This window comes from Lontra canadensis, unplaced genomic scaffold (genome assembly GCF_010015895.1).
Source record: "Lontra canadensis isolate GAN:19392208 unplaced genomic scaffold, GSC_riverotter_1.0 scaffold137, whole genome shotgun sequence".
In the NCBI taxonomy this organism is placed as follows: domain Eukaryota; kingdom Metazoa; phylum Chordata; class Mammalia; order Carnivora; family Mustelidae; genus Lontra; species Lontra canadensis.
The window spans coordinates 211,117-231,322 of NW_022631131.1; the positions used below are offsets into that span (position 1 = coordinate 211,117).

A 20,206-nucleotide genomic window follows, 5' to 3' on the forward strand; every position below is an offset into this window, starting at 1 on the left:
GAAGGCTGGAGAACTAGACGATCATTCCTAATCTTGAAACCAAGCCTGGATGCTAATTTTGCCTTCTGTGAAACAGATGATTTCAGTTTTCTTATAAAGAAAAACAACTCAAATACACTGAAATTGGCCCAATACAAGTTCAGTAAGAATTATAATGAAAGATTTTATATGTTCAAAACCTGCCTCAGTTAGAAAAATCAAGTTTACCTCTTGAAATGATTCACCAGGACGCCAACAAGTTCTCCTATTCGACTCTCATGGGTTGGCTGTTTGCTGAAGAGGCAGACAATGAGGTCTTTGTTGTCTTTTGTATGGAACACTACAAGTTGGTCCTTTCCATTGGAGACGCTCAGACCAGTCAACTGCAAAGGGACAAAGCATGGAAAACTATTAAGATGGTTCTCAAAAGAATACATTTAAAAAATACATTTTGTAATTTAATAATTATTTCTGATCAGTGACCCTGATGACTTCAGTTTTTACCAGGTCTTACCCAAAAATGGAAGGAAATAATAAAGAGAAGACTAAAAATTCGTGAAACTGTAAACAGTAAAATAATAGAGAAAAATCAATGAAACAACAACCGGGTTCTTTCAAAGGACCGATAAAATTGCTAAGCCTCTAGTCTGAGAATAAAAGTGAGAATGACCTAATTACCAATATGGAATGAAGGAGGGGATAGCACTACAGACCATACAGATGTTAAAAGGATAACAAGGAAATATTCAACAACTCTGTGTACATAAATTCAAGAACTTGAATGAAACCAAATAATTCCTTGAAAATTACAAACTACCAAAACTCAGCCAAGAAGAAATAGATAACCTGAGTACTGCTTTATCTATTACAGAAATTAAATTTGTGATTAGAAACTGTTTGAAAAAAGAGGTGCCTGGGTGGCTCAGTCATTTAAGCATCTGATTTTGACTCAGGTCATGATACTGGGGTCCTGGGACTGAGCCCTGTGGCGGGCTCTGTGCTCAGTGGGGAGTCTGCTTCTCCCTCTCCCTCATGCTCTCTCCCAAATAAATAAAATCTTAAAAGAGAAAAAAAACTTTCGAAAAAGAAAACTCCAGGTTCAGATGATTTCACTGGTGAATTCTACCAAACATTTAAAGAAGAAGTAACACCAATTCTCCATATTTCTTCTTAAGGGGAAGGGAACACTTTGTAACTCATCTTATGAAGCCAGCTTTATCCAGATATCAAAAAAAGATAAAGGCAGTACAAGAAAACTGTAAATCAATATCCAATAGCCTTCATCAACATGGATGTAAGAATGGCCAACAAAATACCAAAAAGTCAAATCCAACAATATAAAGAATAATAATATACCATGACCAGGTGGAGTTTATCTAAGAAATGTAAAGATAGTTCAATATCCAGTAATTAATCAATGTAATCCATTGCTGCAATAGAATACATAAGGTACGTGATTATGTCACTTGCTGTAGAAAAAGTGATGAGGGATAGAAGCAGAAAAATGTTCACCTTTAGCCCAGAACACTGACCTATAGCCTGCAGAGTCTCAATAAGGATCAAATATACGCTGGTTGTTACATTCTTAAAGGGTCTCATGACTCCCTATACATCTCACGGATAATAATTATCAAACTGAATGATAAGCATAAGCACCAGAGAAATATTGTGAGAGTAGCTTCCCAAGTAGAGATTCAAAGAAACATTTATTTTTATTTTTTATTCTTTTGAAGATTTTATTTTTAAGTAATCTCTACACCCAACATGGGGCTCAAACTCACAACCCCAAGAACAAGAGTTGCATGCTTCACTGACTAAGCCAGGCAGGGGCCCCTCGAAGAAACATTTATGATCTAATACTCCTGGCCTGTGCCTGCCTCCTTGAGCACTAAGCATATACCCACCAGTGTCATACAGCAAAAGTGCAGCTCTTTCTGCTCATCGGTCCTGTCCCTATGCTACTTAAATAAGCTTACTAAAAGGGCACATGGGTGGCTCAGTTGGCTGGGCATCCGACTCTTGGTTTTGGCGCAGGACATGATCTGAAGGAGCCCCATGTGGGCTCTGCACTCAGTGGGAAGTCTGCTTGAGATCCTCTCTCTCTCTCTCTCTCTCTCCCTCTGCCCCCAACCCCACTGTGTGCTCTTGCACTCTCTTGCAAGTTAATGATAAACAACAACAACAACAACAACAACAACAATAAGCTTACTAATTTGCACCGCAAAACGCCCGAAGAATTCTTTTTTGGCTGTTGCACTCCATGATCCACCAGCAACCCGCATGAGGATCGTGGAGGGACTCTAAAGGCCTTGGTGTGACTTGCTAAGTCCTTTTTATCCCCCCAGCCTCTACTTCTTCTTTTCCAGAGATGCCCTGAATAGTACAACGATTCTGAATGTGTCTTAGTGCTCAAGAGAAAACCTCTTGCCTGTGGCTAGACTATGGGGAAGTCAAACTCCTGCCACCTGGCTAGATACCAGTATCTTGGCCATGATGGCGCTGGGCTCAGAAATCAGGCTCTCCCTGTTTTACCTGTTCTTTCAATACTTGCATTCTTCTCAGGCACAGGACGGACATACATGTCATTGGAATGGCCGCCCGTGTTAAGGCTCCCGAGTAAGGTTTCCTCCTAAATAACCTGGTGTGGTCCCTCAAGGAACATAAAATCTAAGATATGTCTGACCATAGCCTTCCCAATAGGGACCAGTGGGAGCTATTACACAGTTGAGGCATCTACCCACCAAAGGGAGACCGCTCCCTTGGGGCTAGATCATGGATAAAGCTCTTGAGAAGGCTGTTCAGATTAGATAGAAGTGCGGTATTTTTGGTTTTTCGTGTCTCTCCTTTGCTGTTCCCCATGGGCTGTGTGGCATTCTCCATCTTGCTTTCTGACGGTAAGTACTTCTAGCTTAGATACATGATGCTTAGTTTGATATGAAATAGCCGTCCTTCTTTACAAAGGTCATGGCCTCTACCCCATCCTTTAATACTAGATCTAGAGGCTTACCAAGGGTATTGTTATTGGTTGCCAAATATATTAACTTCCCCAAATGGAAAGAGGCAGCTCCAGTCTCTGTGGTGAGTCAGTCCATTCTCCGGCACCTACCGTAGTCGAAGATGTCACAGGGAGGCAAAGGGAGGTGATCATCCCTCCTCAGATAGTACAAAGGTGTCAGAGCGGTCCAGATCTGGGATGCCTCCTGCCACTTGGAACCCCAGGAACCTTTAGCAATATTCCTGATGGAATGCCACTTGGGAGCTGAGAAGGATTTTGGTAATGGACTCCTGGTAAAGGTACTCTCCTCGTTTGGTAGGAATTAACTATGGAATCTGCCTCTTCGATCCTAAGGATTCTCCTTTGGGCTGTCTCCTAACACACTGGAGTCCATTTGGACGAGAGGATGTAAAGAAAAAGTACCTCTTCTTCCGTAATGATGCTTGGCCTCAATCATCTCTGAGGGATGATAAAAACAAAATGGCCCATTAACAGGTCTTGAAGGTTCAACAGTATTTATCCATTGGACCGTTTTATGGGTGGCAGGGAAAATGGACTGAGACCCCACAGGGTCAGCAGCTGTACCAAATCCCTGATCTGTCCAGACGCCTGCAGGGGCTCGAGGAAGCCCCTCTCCTCACCTCTCCTCCTCAATCCACCATCAGCGAACTGCCTCAGGTCCTTCTGATAATCTACCACCTTCCCTGTGTTCTGTATGTTCTTTGTGTGCTCCCCTCCCTTGTCTCTCCTGTAAACAGGTTGTTGCCAAGATTCTGTATATGTCCCCCCTCTTTTTCCTGAGTTACTGGTCTTCTCTTTGTTTGCTTCTTCTTTTCTGTGTCAGATCTGGAATGTATCTTGAGAGGACTGGATGAACATTGCCTAACAGCACTAGACTCCTGCTGTATGGGGGGCTGTTTCTCCCTCATTCATTGCCAGGGTTAATGGCTATGATAATTGAAGCCAGTTGTCTGGTAAGTCTACCTTGCGATGGAGATCTTAAAGAACATTCCCACGCAGCTGCCGAAGCTCTTTTGCTTCAGGGAGGTTCCCTGTCTTCTCTGGCCCGACAGGGACTACCTCTTTTCACTTTCTGTTGGCGAAAAGACAACACGTGTCTCTTCGTCTGTTGGAGATGACGAGCTCTAGGACCGGGAGTCCTTTTTCACTGACCTTTGGGCTTTTATCTGCTTCCAGTCTTGCTGGTGGCACCTCACCTCTTCTGCCGCTGCCTCCCCTTCCTCCCGTTTCTGCACCACCTTGGACACGGATTGCATAACCAGTTCCTGTACGTCCTCCGTGCCTCTGCTTCTCCTCCCCCTTGTTACCGAGGAGTGAAGAGCATCTCTCCCTGGACTTACACCACCCACCTCAGATTTCCCAGTGGGTATCCCAGATAAAAACTGACAGTGGGTAACAAACTGATTGGCTTTTAGAAGACTGGGGTATAACATATTAAGCTAATTTGAATTTGCTAGTTTAATTAAGGTAGAACATGTCTTTAGAATTATCAGCATTAAATATAAAACTTCTATTCTACCAAGGTTTACCACAGGTCAAATAAGCTCTTGTTATCTCTGTTGCAACTTGTCAGCAAAAAGGTGACTTCAATGATGGTTAATTTTGTCTCAAAGTTTTCGTGGGTAATTGCTAAGAACAAGTAGGGTGAATAAATGAAAGGCTTATAAGTAAAACTTTTAAATAGCTTTCAAAATTTTGGGTAACCTAAATCTTTGAAGTTTTGCTAAGTTAAATGATGAATTGGATTGAATTAACTGGATATCTAAGTCTTTCCCAAATAAATATGAAAGCATTGTTTACTCAATGTAGGTTTGTGCTTTTGGCTTCTTACCATGGAGAAACCGAGGATACTTGGATCTGCCGGTCAACATGGTTTTAGAATTTATGAACTGTGTTCATAAATCTCAGATCTAAAGAATTCTGGTGTAAGAGGCTGTTCACAGTTAATTGGTTACTACTTAATTTTCTCTGGAGATTAAGGTTTCTAAGAGTTAAAACTCTGCTAAATGTAATTAAGACTGATGGAAATAAGGAAAACAACTCTGTCTGCAGGAAAGTAGGGGACATATGAGAAAGATACAAGGAATGGGAATACCTTTTTTTGAGGGAAAAAGAAATTCTGTCCTAAAATGAGACCGGTTGCTTGGAGAGAAAAGGCTTATTAGGACAAAATCTGAATGAAAAAGAAAGTTGCAGAAGGTTTGTGAAGGGAAATCTTTGGAAAAGAATTTTATGCATGGTCAGGACTAAGGTTGAAATAAATGGATTTTAAAAGTATACAGGTATAGGGGTGCCTGGGTGGCTCAGTGGGTTAAGCCTCTGCCTTTGGCTCAGGTCATGATCCCGGGTCCTGGGGTCGAGCCCTGCATTGGGCTCTCTGCTCAGTGGGGAGCCTGCTTCTCTCCCCACCCCACCACCTACTTGTGATCTCTGTCTGTCAAATAAATAAATAAAGTCTTATGAAAAAATTTTAAAAAAAGTATACAGGCATAGGGGGCTCCTAGGTGGCTGAGTTGGTTGAGCATACAACTCTTGATTTCAGCTCAAGTCATGATCTCAGGGTCATGGGATCGAGCCCCACAGGGGGCTTTGCACTTAGTGGGGAGTCTGCTGGAGATTCTCTTTCTTTATCCGTCCCCCAGCTAGCACGCCTGCACACATGCTCTCTCACGCCCTCTCACTCTCTCTCTCTAGTAAATAAATATATAAAAAATAAATACATCTTTAAGGAAAAAGGAAATTCTGCTCTTCTCCTTGAAAAAAGACAAAGTTTTCCTGGACTGTTGGGTCTGCTTTTCATAAGAAAATGTAAACCAAGTTTTTCTTGTTGTTGTTGTTTTTAATATCTTTTCTTTATTTGCCCAGAAAACCAAACCTGTCTTTATCAGGTCTTTGATTACTTAAGAAGGTTAAAGCTTCTCAATGTTAAAGGAGGTACGTGTTGCTAACAAATCTATAGCTCTGTGTACAGTCTCTTACTGCCAGTTTGGTTAAATGTAAACATTAAATTTATGATGATCTGTAATCCTATTTAGGCATGTGCTTAGAACTTTCTGAGGGTTTTAACCAACTTCCCAGATATATGAACTGTAAACGAAGTCTCCGGATGAATTAGACTTATTTGGTACATTAAGTTACGTGGGAAGTGCTGTCAAATAAACGATGAGAAACCTTAGGTCATGTTGTATGGGTGGATGCTTACCTGTTCTAGAAATTAATGAAATTCCTAGAGCTTTAATATGTTCTGGTATAAGGTCATCATTTAAAATTTTAATTATTAAAACACTATGTGTCACAAGAATAACTACATTTTCCTTGTCAGCTATGTTATAACGAGCCCTCATATCAGATCTTTAACCATGTCTATTTTTGAATCTTTTGTCATTTATAGTTACTGTTCTGATGCTCCTGTGGGATGAGTTTTGTCTTCAAGGAGATTCAGGAAGAGGACTTTTGACAAATATTTATTTGAAAGAGAAAGAGAGCGTGCATGCATGCAGGAGGGGGGCGGCAGGAAGGAGGGAAGGGGCAGAGGGAGAAGCAGACTCCCTGCTGAGCAGGACCCTGAGATCACGACCTGAGATCACGACCTGAGTCGAAGGCAGACGCTTAACCAACTGAGCCACCCAGGCGCCCGATATCTTTAAAATCTTAAGACTAAAATGTGCCAGAATATCCAAAACTAACCAAAAAAGCTGCATTCATGAACTAGAATTAGTAATATGGGGCTAAATAAATTGAGGAAGATGATTATAGTTTTTATGACTCTTCTTATTTGAAAACACTGCTAGTTCTCTAATGTTTGCTTCTCCAGACTTAAGGAAACTTTCTCTTAAGATTTATGGAAATGTGATAAAGTATTCCTTTATAAACAAATTGAAACACTGAACTCTTCTCTTTACTAGAACCCTCCAGAATTCAAACTCTCAATAAGTATTCTTTCTTTCATGGCAATTATAGTTATTTGCAGAAATGCAATAAGAATCTCTTCTCCTATCATTTCTCAGGCTTTTGGCTAAGATCAAGTGAAGAATGTAGGTTCCTCATAGAGTTAAAAATAGAAGTACCTGGGTGCCTGGGTGGCTCAGTGGGTTAAAGCCTCTGCCTTCGGCTCAGGTCATGATCCCAGGGTCCTGGGATTGAGCCCCACATCGGGTTCTCTGCTTAGCAGGGAGCCTGCTTTCTCCTCTCTCTGCCTGCCTTTCTGCCTACTTGTGATCTCTGTATATCAAATAAATACATAAAATCTTAAAAAAAAATAGAAGTACCTTATGGCCGGCAATCACACTACTAAGTATTTACCCAAAGAATACAAAAATAATAATACAAAAGGATACATGCACTCCGATGTTAACAGCAGCATTATCTACAGTAGCCATATTATGAACAGCACAAGTGTCCATCAACTGATGAATGGATGAAGTGGTATATACACAATGGAATATTACTCAGCCATGAAGAAGAATGGAACCTTGCCACTTGCAATGACGTGGATGGAGCTAGAGAGTATTACACTAGGTAAAATAAGTCAGAAAAAGACAAATACCATAGGAATTCACTCATATGTGGAATTTAAGAAACAAAACAAATGGTTGGGCCCTGGGTGGTGCAGGCGGTTAAGCATCTCTCAGATTTGGCTCAGGTCATGATCTCAGGGTTGTGTGATCGAGCCCTGTGTTGGGGTCTGTGCTCAGTGTGGAGTCTGCTGAAATGTCTCTCTCCCACTTCCTCTACCCCTTCCCACACTCTTCTCTCCTTCTCTCTCTAAAATAAATAAATATTAAAAGAAAAAAAAAAAGAAATGAGCAAAGACGGACAAAAAAAAAAAAAAAAGAGAGAGAGGAAAACCAAGAAATAGACTCTGAAGTTAGGGAACAAACTGATGGTTACCAGAGGGAGGCGGGGCGGGGGGGATGGATGAAATTGGTGATGGGAATCAAGGGCACTTGTGCTGAACACCAGGTGATATATGAAGTGTGGTATTACTATCCTGTACACCTGAAACAAATATCACACTATGTTAACTAACTAGAATTTAAATCATACTTAAAAAACAAAAACAATCTGTTCTCCTTGTAATAGGACCCCACTGGAAATGCTGGTTATACTACTAAGACTTTGACAGGAATGCTGTATGTGAGAGAGGTAGTCATAGACTCAGATATCAAACAGCTTCAAGGAACTAAGGTTGACTTTATGGAGCCCATAAAGCCACTTGGAGATGCTGGTCTGATCCCTTGCTTCTAGGTTCCCAGCAGCCCTACCAGGTGAGTAAAGAATGTCACTTCCTGGCAGGTACAGGAATCCTCAGGATATTCTGGGGACCTTGGGAAGAGGAATACACCCAAATCTACAAGTATTGCAGGCAAGTCTGATGACAACTATTTGGCATAGCTCTGCCCTTGCATGGCTACCGAAGAATTCGAGCTAGAGATTTCTTATACAAAATTCTACCACAGCAGATTTTAAAGGATCTCTATGATCAATCACTATTCTTGCTGAGCTTATGTAAATAATCAGGCTAGGTTTGTTAAAACTGGACTTGATTTACAAACAGATCAGTCTTGATTTGGCTATCTGGAAATCAGGGTGAATATTAGAGAAAAATTATGTTCCAATAACGCATCCCTATGGATGTTAGGTTCCACTTTTGTCTTTAAATGTTTGATGTCTGCCTAAGCTAGACAACTTGAGGTCCACTTCAGAGATACTGCCATAATAGCTCATGTATAGGTAGATAGTCTTCCTGCTTGTTACTCCATGGGGATAATATAAGGAACCCCATGGGCACGTGATTATTTAAACAGCTGGTCAATGGAATGGACTCCCCAACATTGCTCAATTCTGTGTGGCTGGGATAACAAAAGTGCTCCTTAAAACCAAAACGATATGATACACCACCCCAATACCAGCACATATAGGGACATTTCCATCACTAAAACGAATGTTTCTTGCTGGCCTACGGTAAATGTTACATGGGACTCGTAAGAGGCTCTTCTTTTATCCTCAGACTATCTAAATTTTAACTGGATACGCCAGTCCACAGATAGGCTGAGGACAACAAATTCCCCAGCTATGTAGTCCTTTCTATTGATATGCCCAAGGTGGATATATGTAGCTTACTCTCACAACCGGACAACTAAGCCAAAGGCCCTTTTGTACTGAGAACAGAAAATCCATACCCTGATTCATGGCCCTAAAGTACTCACCAAATGGGATCGATCCTGCCCTCCCCCGCCAAAGCCGGGGCAACTGACAGCTTTGCTAGAGACTGGCTGAGATGACAAGGCCTCAGATGGCTAGCACCTAATGGAACACAGTTGTTACGCGGGCCAAATTTGTGGTGGTGGATTCCACCAGGCTGGACTGGAAAATATACTACAGGGCATGGCCACAGCACCAAGACTACCCAAGTCCAGGCAATCTTCTGTATCTAAAACAATGGACAAGATCTGTGCGTTATCGCTGTGACCATCTGACACCAATTTTTCTCCCATCAGGTTTAGAGGATGTCATATGGCATGTGGAGGCCCTTGATAAGTCGACAATTAAGGCCTTAAATGGTTTTCAAAAAAGCATTACACCATTAAACACTGAAATGATCCAAGTACGTAAAGCAGTTCTACAAACTAGAATGGCATTAGATGTCTTAACAGCAGAACCCGGCAGACCATGTGCCATTATTAAAGCAGAATGTTGCATCTACATTTCAGATTATGACAAAAATACAACAGGATTACTTACTGGATATGAATCATCAAACTGGTGCTCTTACATACCCTCCATTGTCACCTAATGATATCGGTTACATTTCCGGTCAGGACGTGGACTAGGGTCCATGCTAAAGTGTCTTCTCACCGCTCTTATTTTCTCTCTTTTAAGATTTTATTTATTTCAGAGAGAGAGGGGCGTGTGTGCACAAGGAAATGTAACTGGGGGAGGTGGAGGGGCAGAGAGAGAACCAGGCTCAATCCCAGGACCCCAAGATCATGACCTGAGCTGAAGGCAGACACTTAACCGACTGAGCCATTTAGGCACTCCACTCTTCTTATTTTCATTGTAATATTAATCCTAGGGGTACCTGGGTGGCTCAGTCAGTTGAGTGGCTGGATCCTGATTTTGGCTCAGGTCATGATCTCAGGATCCTGGGGTCCTGCATGGGGCTCCATGCTCAGTGGGGAGTCTGCTTGAGATTCTCTCTCACCCTCTGCCCCTCCCCCCACTTGTATCTCTCTCTCTCTCAAAATAAATAATTAAACCTTGAAAAAAACAATAATCCTAACGTGTTGTTCCTCTCACTTTGTTTTCTCCTATTGTTGAGATATGTGCGAGCAGTTACTAACTCCTTTGCTCAGCTGACAGGTGATCCTTCCTACTTGAAACAAATTCACCTTCATGCTCACCCTTGACTCTACAGCAACGGCCTTCCATTATAACTACCTGTAGGGACAGACAGTGACCAGTTTCAGTCCAGAGGTAGGGACATCCCCATGACCCCTGTCAGCTTGAAGAAGTTATAGAAGATGAGCCCTTTGCCCTTCAAACCTTAAAGATTTAAGGATCAAAAATGGGTCAGGAGGAAAACGATGAGGGATGGAAGCAGAAAAATGTTCACCATTAGTCCAGAAGGCTGACGTATAGCCTGCATCGTTTCATTAAGGATCAAAGACGTGCTGATTGCTACATTCTTAAAGGTCATGAGAATGACTGCCTGTACATTTCACCCATAGTTCATATCAAGCTGAACGATAAGCGCCAGAGAAATCTTGTGAACGTAGTTTTCTTTTTTCTAATTAAAAAAAATTCTTTTAGTGAAAGTAGGTTTAGAAGTAGAAATTTGAAAAAAAATTTATGATCTAATACTCCCTGCACATCCCCTCCCCCTTGAGCACTAAGCATATAACCACCAGCTTCACACAGCAAAAGTGCAGCTCTGTCTGCCCACATGTTCCATCCCTGTGCTATTTAAATAAACTTACTGTTATATCATACAATGTCTCAAGAATTCTTTCTTGGCTGCTGCAGTCCACAAACAACCCCGCAACAAAAGCACTTGACAATACTCAGCATCCATTCGTGATAAAAAGCTGTCAAGGAGCCAGGATTAGAAAAGAACACAACCTGGTAAATCACATGTGCATAAATGCCTCAGCTAACACCACACTCCGTGGTGAAAGACTGAAGGTTTTCTGCTGAGATCGGAAGCAAGGTAAGGATTTCCGTTGCCACTACCGCTGGGCAACATCAGACAAGAAGCCCTAGCCACTGCAATAAGGCAGATTTAAAGAAATTTAAAAGGAAAAGGAAGAAATAAAAGTCTCCATATTATTTTGATTACATGATTATCTACATAAAAAAATCCCAAGCTATCTACAAAATAGCTCCTAAAACTAATAAGTAGGTTTAACAAGGTCACTGGTTCTTGCTGGTCACAAGGCCAACACACAAAAATATTTCTATATATTAGTAATGAACAACTGGAAATAGAATTTGAAAAAATTTAAACAAATTTTAAGTATGGTTGACATATAATTTTGGAACCAGAAATTTAAAAACAAAACCACCCACAGGAAGTCTAAAATAAAAAATACTTAACGAATAAACCTAAAAAACATGTAGACGATCTATCTATTGAAAAAATACAGAATGTTGATGAGAGAAATCAAATGAAAATGTTGACGAAAGGTATAAAAGAAAAATCAAAATAAACACGGAGGTAGTGTGTTCATGGATTGGAAAACACACTATCATCAAGATGCCTATTTCCCCCAGGGGGATCTACAGATTTAATGCAATCCCAACCAAAATCCCAGCAGAACTTTTTGTGGATATCAAGAAGCTGATTCTAAAGTGTGGATGGAAAGGCAAAGGAACCAGAATATCCAAAACAATATGAAAAAGAAGAACAAAGTGGAAAGACCCACTGTAGCTGATTTTCTTTTTTTTTTTTTTTTTTTTTTTTTTTTTTTTTTTTTTATTTTTTTTTTTTAAAGATTTTATTTATTTATTTGACAGACAGAGAACACAAGTAGGCAGAGAAGCAGGCAGAGAGAGAGAGAAGCAGGCTCTGCACTGAGCAGAGAGCCCGATGCGGGGCTCGACCCCAGGACTCTGGGATCATGACCTGAGCCGAAGGCAGAGGCTTTAACCACTGAGCCACCCAGGCGCCCCTGTAGCTGATTTTCTTAATAGAAAGTGACAGCGATGAAGATAATGTAATTGTTAAAGGGATTACCAAAGGGAAGAAAACAAGGATTGGTAGACCAAAGTGAAGAATCAGAAAGAGACACAAATATAGCCAACCGGTTTTTCATTAAGGTACAAAGGCAATTCAATGGAGAAAAGATGATTTGGACATTTGGGTAACTGGGACCATTTGGACAGCCGCACTCAAAAGAAATAAACATCAACTTAAATCTCACGCCTTATGTAAAATGAATTCAAAACGAATCACAGATAAATGTAAAATGTAAAACCATAAAACTTTTAGAAGAAAACACAGGAGAAAATATCTGTGACCTGGGACGGGGGCAACATTTCTTAGAAAAATACCAAAAGCGCCACTCATAAAGGAAAAAAAAAACTGGTCAACTGAGTGTCATCAAACTTAAAGCTTGTCTTTGAGAAAGACACTGGCAGGAAGATCAGTGTGTAAACAACTCTTAAAATTCAACAAGAAGAAAGCAAACAATTCAATTTAGAAATGAGCAGAAGATTCCAAGTCTCTGGCTGGCAAATCAGCACATGAAGAGACGGTCAAGTCATTAGCTAGGAGGGAAATGCAAATCAAAGCAGACCTGAGGTACCACCACAAACCCGTCAGAATGGCCAAATAAAAACAAAAATAAATCAATGGCCAACAGCAAAGTGGGAACACCAAAGAGGGCGGAGAACAGCTGGGACTCTCACACCCTGCTGCTGGGAAGGGGAAATGATACAGTCATGGGGAAAGCAGTCGGCGGTTACTGAAAGAGTTAAACACAGAATCACCACGTGACCCAGCAATCTCACTCCTAGGCATATATCCTAGAGATGTAAAAACCCTATGTTCGCTCAAAAACGTACACAGGAATGTTTATAGCAGCTCTATTCACAGTGGCCCCAAACTGGAAACCACTGGATATCCATCAGCAGGTGAATAAACAAGGCACCATACATCTATACAATGTAATGCTATCCAGCAATAAAGGGAATAAACTCATGATACAAATGACTGGTAGGCAACAGCGCGAACAAATTTTGAAGGCATTATGCTGAGTCAGCCGCAAAAGGTAACATGCTGTATGGTTCCCTTTATGCGATATTCTCTAGAAGAGAACACTACGTATGGACAACAGATTGGTAGTTGTCAGAGTTCAGTGCCAGCGGTGGTCTGACCTAGGGGAGTTTTTTGGGATGATGCACACTTGTGTGTCCTGGCTGTAGTGGTGGTAACACAAATCTATGCATGTGTTGAGACCCACAGGCTTATATACCGACCACCACCAAAAGCCAATTTTTTTACATATAAATATAAAAAGTAGAGTTCTTTGCTTATTTTGATCCCCAGATAGTCAGTCTGCTTGGGTCAGTAAAGCAGAAGCCTGCGTGATTTCTCTCTGTGGGTTTGTTCTCCTACTGCAGGAAATACCAAAGTGCCACCTCCTGGCCACCACAGGTGCTGTCAGCCTGGCAATCAACACTGACAAGGTAGCCACTGGGGGGAATGCAGAGTGCCAGGCCGCCTGGGAGGGGGGGTGCAGAGGCATGCACCGAAGATGCTGAAGGTACAACCCTCGTTGTAGGGGATTCCCAATCCAGCTGGACCAGTGGAACAGACAAATAAACAACCGAAGAACATTTTAACAGTCCATACATTTGGAAGCCCTCTTAGTTCCGTGTCCACATTTTACAGATACGGAAATTGAGGATCAAAGAGGTTAGCTAATTTGTGGACCTTGGAACTGGAATTCAGGCTTTTAGACTGAGCTAGAACCATGTTCTTTATCATAAGCTTTTTCAAATATCAGGCACAAGTTAACATAAGTTGCATAAATAAATATCACTAAACATCAAGTGAATAAGTTTTCACAGGAGTTAAGTTCTTAGATTGACTTTAAAAGAATGATGGGGTCAGCGCTAAAGGAGAGAAGGAAAGATATTCAAGGCACTGGAAACCATCTCACAAACCCATGTAGATCATGGGCTTTCTGAGGCCACCGGTAAGAGGATATATCAGTCTTCCTGCCACTAGATGTAGCCCATCCAGACGATTTTACATGATTAAATTAAAAATATCTCTTTTATTTCTAAAAGCATTTTAGGTCTGTGATGCTTCACTCTCATTTGACATATTGACTATTAGATGCAAAATTTAGAACTGAGTTTATGTGGCCCTTCACCGGAGAGCCTGATTAAAGCCTAATAAAATGAGAATTTTAACAGGAGTAACTTTGTCAGCACATCCCAGGAGCCTTGGCTGCAGGGGTTCAGGGAAAAGAGATTCGGTGGTGTCTGCTGAAACCATCCAGATGGAGGACCCCTTCCTAGATGCTGCCTGGGCCAGAGGACTCTTTTCTCAGTCCCCTTCCCATTGCAGAGTATGGGCTTCTCCTCCTGCCTGTCCCACCCTGTCTGGCGGCCAGATGCTGCTGTGCATAGGAATTCCTCTCTTGTAAGCCCAGACTACGGGTCAGAGCCCTGGAAGAAAAGAGGGAAAATAGCACCCAGTTTCTTCTGCTACACAAATAATCAAAGATTAAGCTCTGTTGTCGCCCATGTAAGATACACAGCTCCCAGAATGTCCCCTTGTATTCTGGGAGACAGGCTGGTAAGTGGGGAAAAGCCATGGAGAAAGGATGACTTGGGCGCTAATTCCAAATCAGGGATGTGATTATTCAATCATGTGAGGCATTCAGTTTCTTGGGGCGTCTGTCTTCTACAAAAGAAGGAACACACTAGATGTATTATCTCCCTTACAAGATTATGGTAAACGATCAAATAGCCGCAAAGATAAACAAACACCCCCCCACCTGCCTTCAATGGGTTTTACCCTCTAACCTAAAAGAAGATATGACGGCAGTACCTGAAAATCTTTATAGGAGTTCCATGCAAATGGAAGGCGTTGTAGTGAATTGCATCTGTTAGAGAAGGGGTTGTGGCCTCAGCCACAGCACAGAAGTAGGTTTCTCTGAACAAAAGTGAGACTCCTTATCCAGAAGTCACTCTATTAGCTGCCTTCTTATGTCTCATCATCTGTGGGATCTCTGTGCTATGATGTATCTAAACCTTCCTCTTCTTTGGTATTCAAGATTCTTAACAGGGCAGATACAGTCTCTGATTGTAACCAATTTCATTTCTCCCAGACCCTCCTCAGCAAGGAGGACCCAGCAGGGGATGCAGCTATAGATCTGGCAGTTCAGAAGGAGGGGGCTTCGCCTGAGAAAGGAAAGCAGGTGTCCTCCTTTGCAATGGAGTCTGGGCAAGAAAGCAGAGCAAACTAGAAAAGATTCCTAACACATAGTTGCACTTTTAAGTACAAAAAGACCAATATTAGAAAAAGAAATAATTCTGAAAGATAAACATGATAAATTAAAAACACAATGGTTTAAAACATCAAGTTGCACATTTTAAATATATATATAATTCTTATCTGTCAATTATGCCTCAATAAACACAGAAAAAAATAATGCAAGCAGTAAATAAACAGATACAGCAGAAATAAAATAATAATAGAAAAAATTTCTCAATGTTGAAAGATTTCAGTGTTGAAAGATTTCAGTCTTTGGATATAAAAGAGTCACAGATACCAGCCCAACTTAAGTAACAAGGAGTCATATGGAAATGTAGCCCAGGGAAAGTTTTGAATCTCTAGAATAAAGGGGATAATATCTTCAAGTATCTGGGTACAAAAAATAAATTTTCTACACAGGAAAATAACATTGAAGTCTACATACTTTTAAGAGTTTAAAGAGTTTATTTATTCGTTTGACAGAGAGAGACACATCAAGAGAAGGAACACAAGCAGTGGGGGAGTCGGAGAGGGAGAAGCAGGCCTCCTGTGGAGCAAGGAGCCTGATGTGGGGCTCGATCTCAGGACCTAGGACCCTGAGCTGAAGGCAGATGCTTAATGACTGAGCCACCCAGGTGCCCCAAGTCTACATACTTTAAAAAAAACCTGTCTCTTCTGTCTGAAAATGTAGAAAGGCGTGGGAAGAGAAGAAATATTAATTTTGTCATCATCCACAGGAGGAGAGAAGTAAATCTATTTTATTCTTGGTCTTAAGAGATCAATTTAAACATTTAACAGTAATCAATAAATTTAGAGTTAAAAAGAATACAAAACTTTCTAATCATTAGTAAAAAGAAAATAAATTTGATTAACATAGCAATTAAAAAAAATAAAAGGAAATATCACGGAAGCATTAAAAATAGCCAGCATCTAAACAATATGATTAATTTAGGGGCCCCTGGCTGGCTTAGTCAGAAGAGCATGGGACTTTTGATCTTGGGGTCATGAGTTCGAGCCCCATGTTGGGTATAGATATTACTAAGATATATATATAGTAAAAAAGACTGTGTGGTACTGGCATAAGGACAGACTTATAGATCAAATGGACTAGAACTGAGAATAAACCCTTATATAATAAACAAACAAACAAATAAATAACACCACTAAATTTAAGAAAAGAAAATCTTGTCAGTTTCTATAAGAAATGTGAATAGGATACAACTTCTTTATTGGGTAAAGAAGAGTCACAGATTAGGGCAAAACCAAAATTTAACTATATACTGTTTATAAAAGATGCACCTAAGAGAAAGATGTAGCAAGATTTAAAAAAAAAAAAAAAAAAGGAAAGGAAAGGATGGCAGAGATACATCAGAAAGAAAGTGGGATGAAACAGTAAGGACAGACAAAACTCCTAGGCAAAACCCACTAAACTGTTTTTCATTATTGTTTTATATAGACAAAAAGTATAACTTAAAAAATGAAAATCATCAGAGTTCCTGGGTGGCTCAGGTGGTTAAGTGTCAGACTCTTGGTGTTGGCTCAGATCATGATCTCAGGGTCCTGGGACTGAGCCCCACATGGGGCTCCACGCTCAGTAGTGAGTCTGTTTGAAATTCCCTCCCTCTTCCTCCCTCTCCGGCCCACTTCCTGCACGCTGTCGCTCTCAAATAAATAAATAAATAAATAAATAAAATCTATTTTATTTTAAAATAAAGATATAAAACGAAAACTGCCTCTTCATGCACTGAATAATAAAATAGAACCTTATTCTAACACAAGAAGAATGGACTGGATTGTGAACTAAGTGGGTGACCCCGGTCTTTGGCTGTTTAAGCAAACAATTGTAGGTGAGGGTGAAGAGAGGCTGAATAACCGATAGATTTGATTGCCAATTAAATCAAACATCTATATACATTCAATATGGTCCCTGAGACGTTTACCTATATTTAATGTGTGTTGGGGAACAAAGCAGCACCCCCTCCCCAAACACAAAAAGCAGGATGTGTGTTGGTCATATGCTCACAGTGCAATAAAGCTGGCAAATGACGAAAAGGTTAATAGCACAACAACTTCATCAGTGAGGGCTCTTTACACAGCCCCTGGACTGAAGGACTGTAGTTGCGATTACAGATAATAAGTTAATGAGAAAGAGAATTTTACACATCCCAATTCAAGGATGCAGCTAAAGCTATAATCAAAAGAAACACGTGGTCTTAAATACTTTCATTATTAAATAAGGGAGTAAGTTAAATATCAAAAAGCTAGAGAAAGAATAAAATAAATAAAAAATAAAAGCTAGTTCAGATAAAAGCAGAAGTGGATGTAATGAGAAAAACAACATCTATGATAAATCCAAGAGCTGGTTCTTTGAAGAGACCAATAAAAGAACCCAACCCCTGGCAGAGTCTAATTCAGAAAATACAAGTCAAAACCACAAAAACCTAACATTATGAATGAGAATGGGAGTTAAGAAAAGGCATGCTTATTTTAGAGGTTAGAAGAGGATGACATTTGTAATTTCATATTCATAAATGAGGAAGCTTGTGAAATGCATGATTTTAAGGAAAATACAAATTACTGAAACGGACTCAAAGGAAGACAAAATGATCAAAATTGATTCCTAACTAGGAAAACTTTTTTTTTTTTTTTTTTTTTTAATGTTTTCAGAAAAACAGTCTCCAAATGTTCCTGGGCACAGATGAGGTAACAGGCGATCTTTCCAGGCCCAGGTAATGCCCATGACACTGAAAATGCTTTAGAACGGAGAAAGACAGAAACCTTCCTGACCCATTTAATCCTGGTAGCAAAATTTGAGGAAGATCTCTTACACTGACACGCACTACTCTGATGAGGACAAATAAAAAAATCCAAAATAATTAAGAAACTGAATTCAGCAGGCCAATACACCGTGACCAAGGGGGACATCCCACAAGCCAGAGGGCAGTTCAGTAATAAGAAATGTCTCAGTATCATTTGGCTTATCAATAGGTCACCTTTATGTGGTGTCTGTGTGTTTGTCCAACTAGAATTATTTCCTTGTAGCTCGGCTTGACAGCCTTCCCTTTTCCCAGGCAAATTTTCCCAGACAAGTCAGGTATTTCTGTCATTTTTATTCCACAATACTCCACGCATTCTCTCTATAGTAGGCTGGTATGTACTCAAATATATTTACACTTATATCGTCACTATAACATTGGCTTTAATATTTTTCTGATCACCGTAATCTGGCAGCAAAGTGCTGTAGATAAAGGAGAGAACAGACTTCCTCTACTGTATAATAATATTGTGGGACTAAAAACAAGTACCATGACTGAGCACAGAGATTTTTGCCTGGATTTTTTTAATAGAATTTTTAAATGAGACAGACTGAGTATGTTCATAGGTACCTTTTACCTTTTATTATTTTTATAAGTAGCAGGCAAAACAAGAGTTAAGTGGAAATTAAAGCATATAACTCCAGTCCTACCCGAATACTCCATACAACTAGACCCATCAGTCAAATAAGATTTTTAAAATTGAGGTATAATTAACATAAAAGAAAACTCGCAGATTTTAAAGTGTATTGGTGGATGAATTTTTTGACACCCAAGATACAGAACTTTTCCATCATGCCAGAGAGTTCCCTCTGTTCTTTTTAAGTCAGTTCTATATTTATAAGTCAAATTGGCTTATTTAGCCCTTGAGAGCTAAAAGGATGAGCTCATTACTTTAGACCTAGAAATCCAAGGGTCCGTTGTAGTAAGAACAAACTTGCAAAATACTGAATTTTCTCTTTATCCTTTCTCTGTTTTCATGGGTTGTACCACAAGAATTATGAGGCTTTTACAAAGAAAACGTCATTATTTGAAGATGACAAACCAGCCAAATGTTATTATGGTTTTTGAGGAAAAATTTAAATTTTTTTTTTTAAGATTTTATATATTTATTTAATTGACAGACGAGAGAGAGTGAGAGAGGGAAAAGAAGCAGGGGGAGTGGGAGAGGGAGAAGCAGGCTTCCCACTGAGCAGGGAGCCCAATGCAGGGGGCTGGGGGGCCTGGATCCCAGGACCCTGGGATCATGACCTGAGCCCAATACAGAGGCTTAACAATGAGCCACCCAGATGCCTGAACCATTTAAATTCTCATGGTAATATAGAGTTATTCAAGATTGCTTGAAAGAGGTGGTTTGGAATTTAAACCTATTTTTGGTTGCACTCTTGCATTAAGATTTCTTGTGATAGAAATGAACTTCATTTGATTTCTCTTAATAGAAAGATAATCCAGGGCGTGTCTCCCTCTTCCACTCTCCCTGCTTGTGTTCCCTCTCTGTCTTTCTCTGTCAAATAAATAAATAAAATCTTAAAAAAGAAAATTAGCCAATCCTTGGTTTCCAATAGTCAAAAAAAAAAGTAATTTCAAGGCTATGAACCCATAGTTGTTGGATTAGATTCAGTTTGTAGGACAACAACCAATACCAAGTATAAGTCTACAGCTGCAAAACGGTGCCTTGAGATGTAATAGCACAAAAGGTCAGGGGATGGGGTTAACTCCCCCCAAGTCCACTGTAAGTACATGTCATTTCGCTTTTTTTTTTTTTTTTGGCCCCATATTGCTCTTTATCTCCCTATTCGCATCTATATGTCCCCGCCTTTCTGTGTGCGTGCACGTGCTTTGTCAGGGACACTGTGGGGCCTCGAGATGCTAGCTGTAAATTCCAGAATCCCAAGCAATCATTTCAAG

General features: G+C 40.3%; 1 protein-coding gene across 2 annotated transcripts in view; it reads right to left on the reverse strand.

The window, feature by feature from the left end:
- Positions 1–20,206, reverse strand: part of MYO1D (myosin ID) — a 335,010-nt gene that overhangs the window by 80,970 nt on the left and 233,834 nt on the right. For both annotated transcript variants that reach the window (XM_032843261.1, XM_032843262.1), the window contains exon 21: positions 208–362. In XM_032843261.1, the coding sequence (XP_032699152.1) occupies positions 208–362 (155 nt within the window). The remainder of the gene's footprint in view (positions 1–207; positions 363–20,206) is intronic.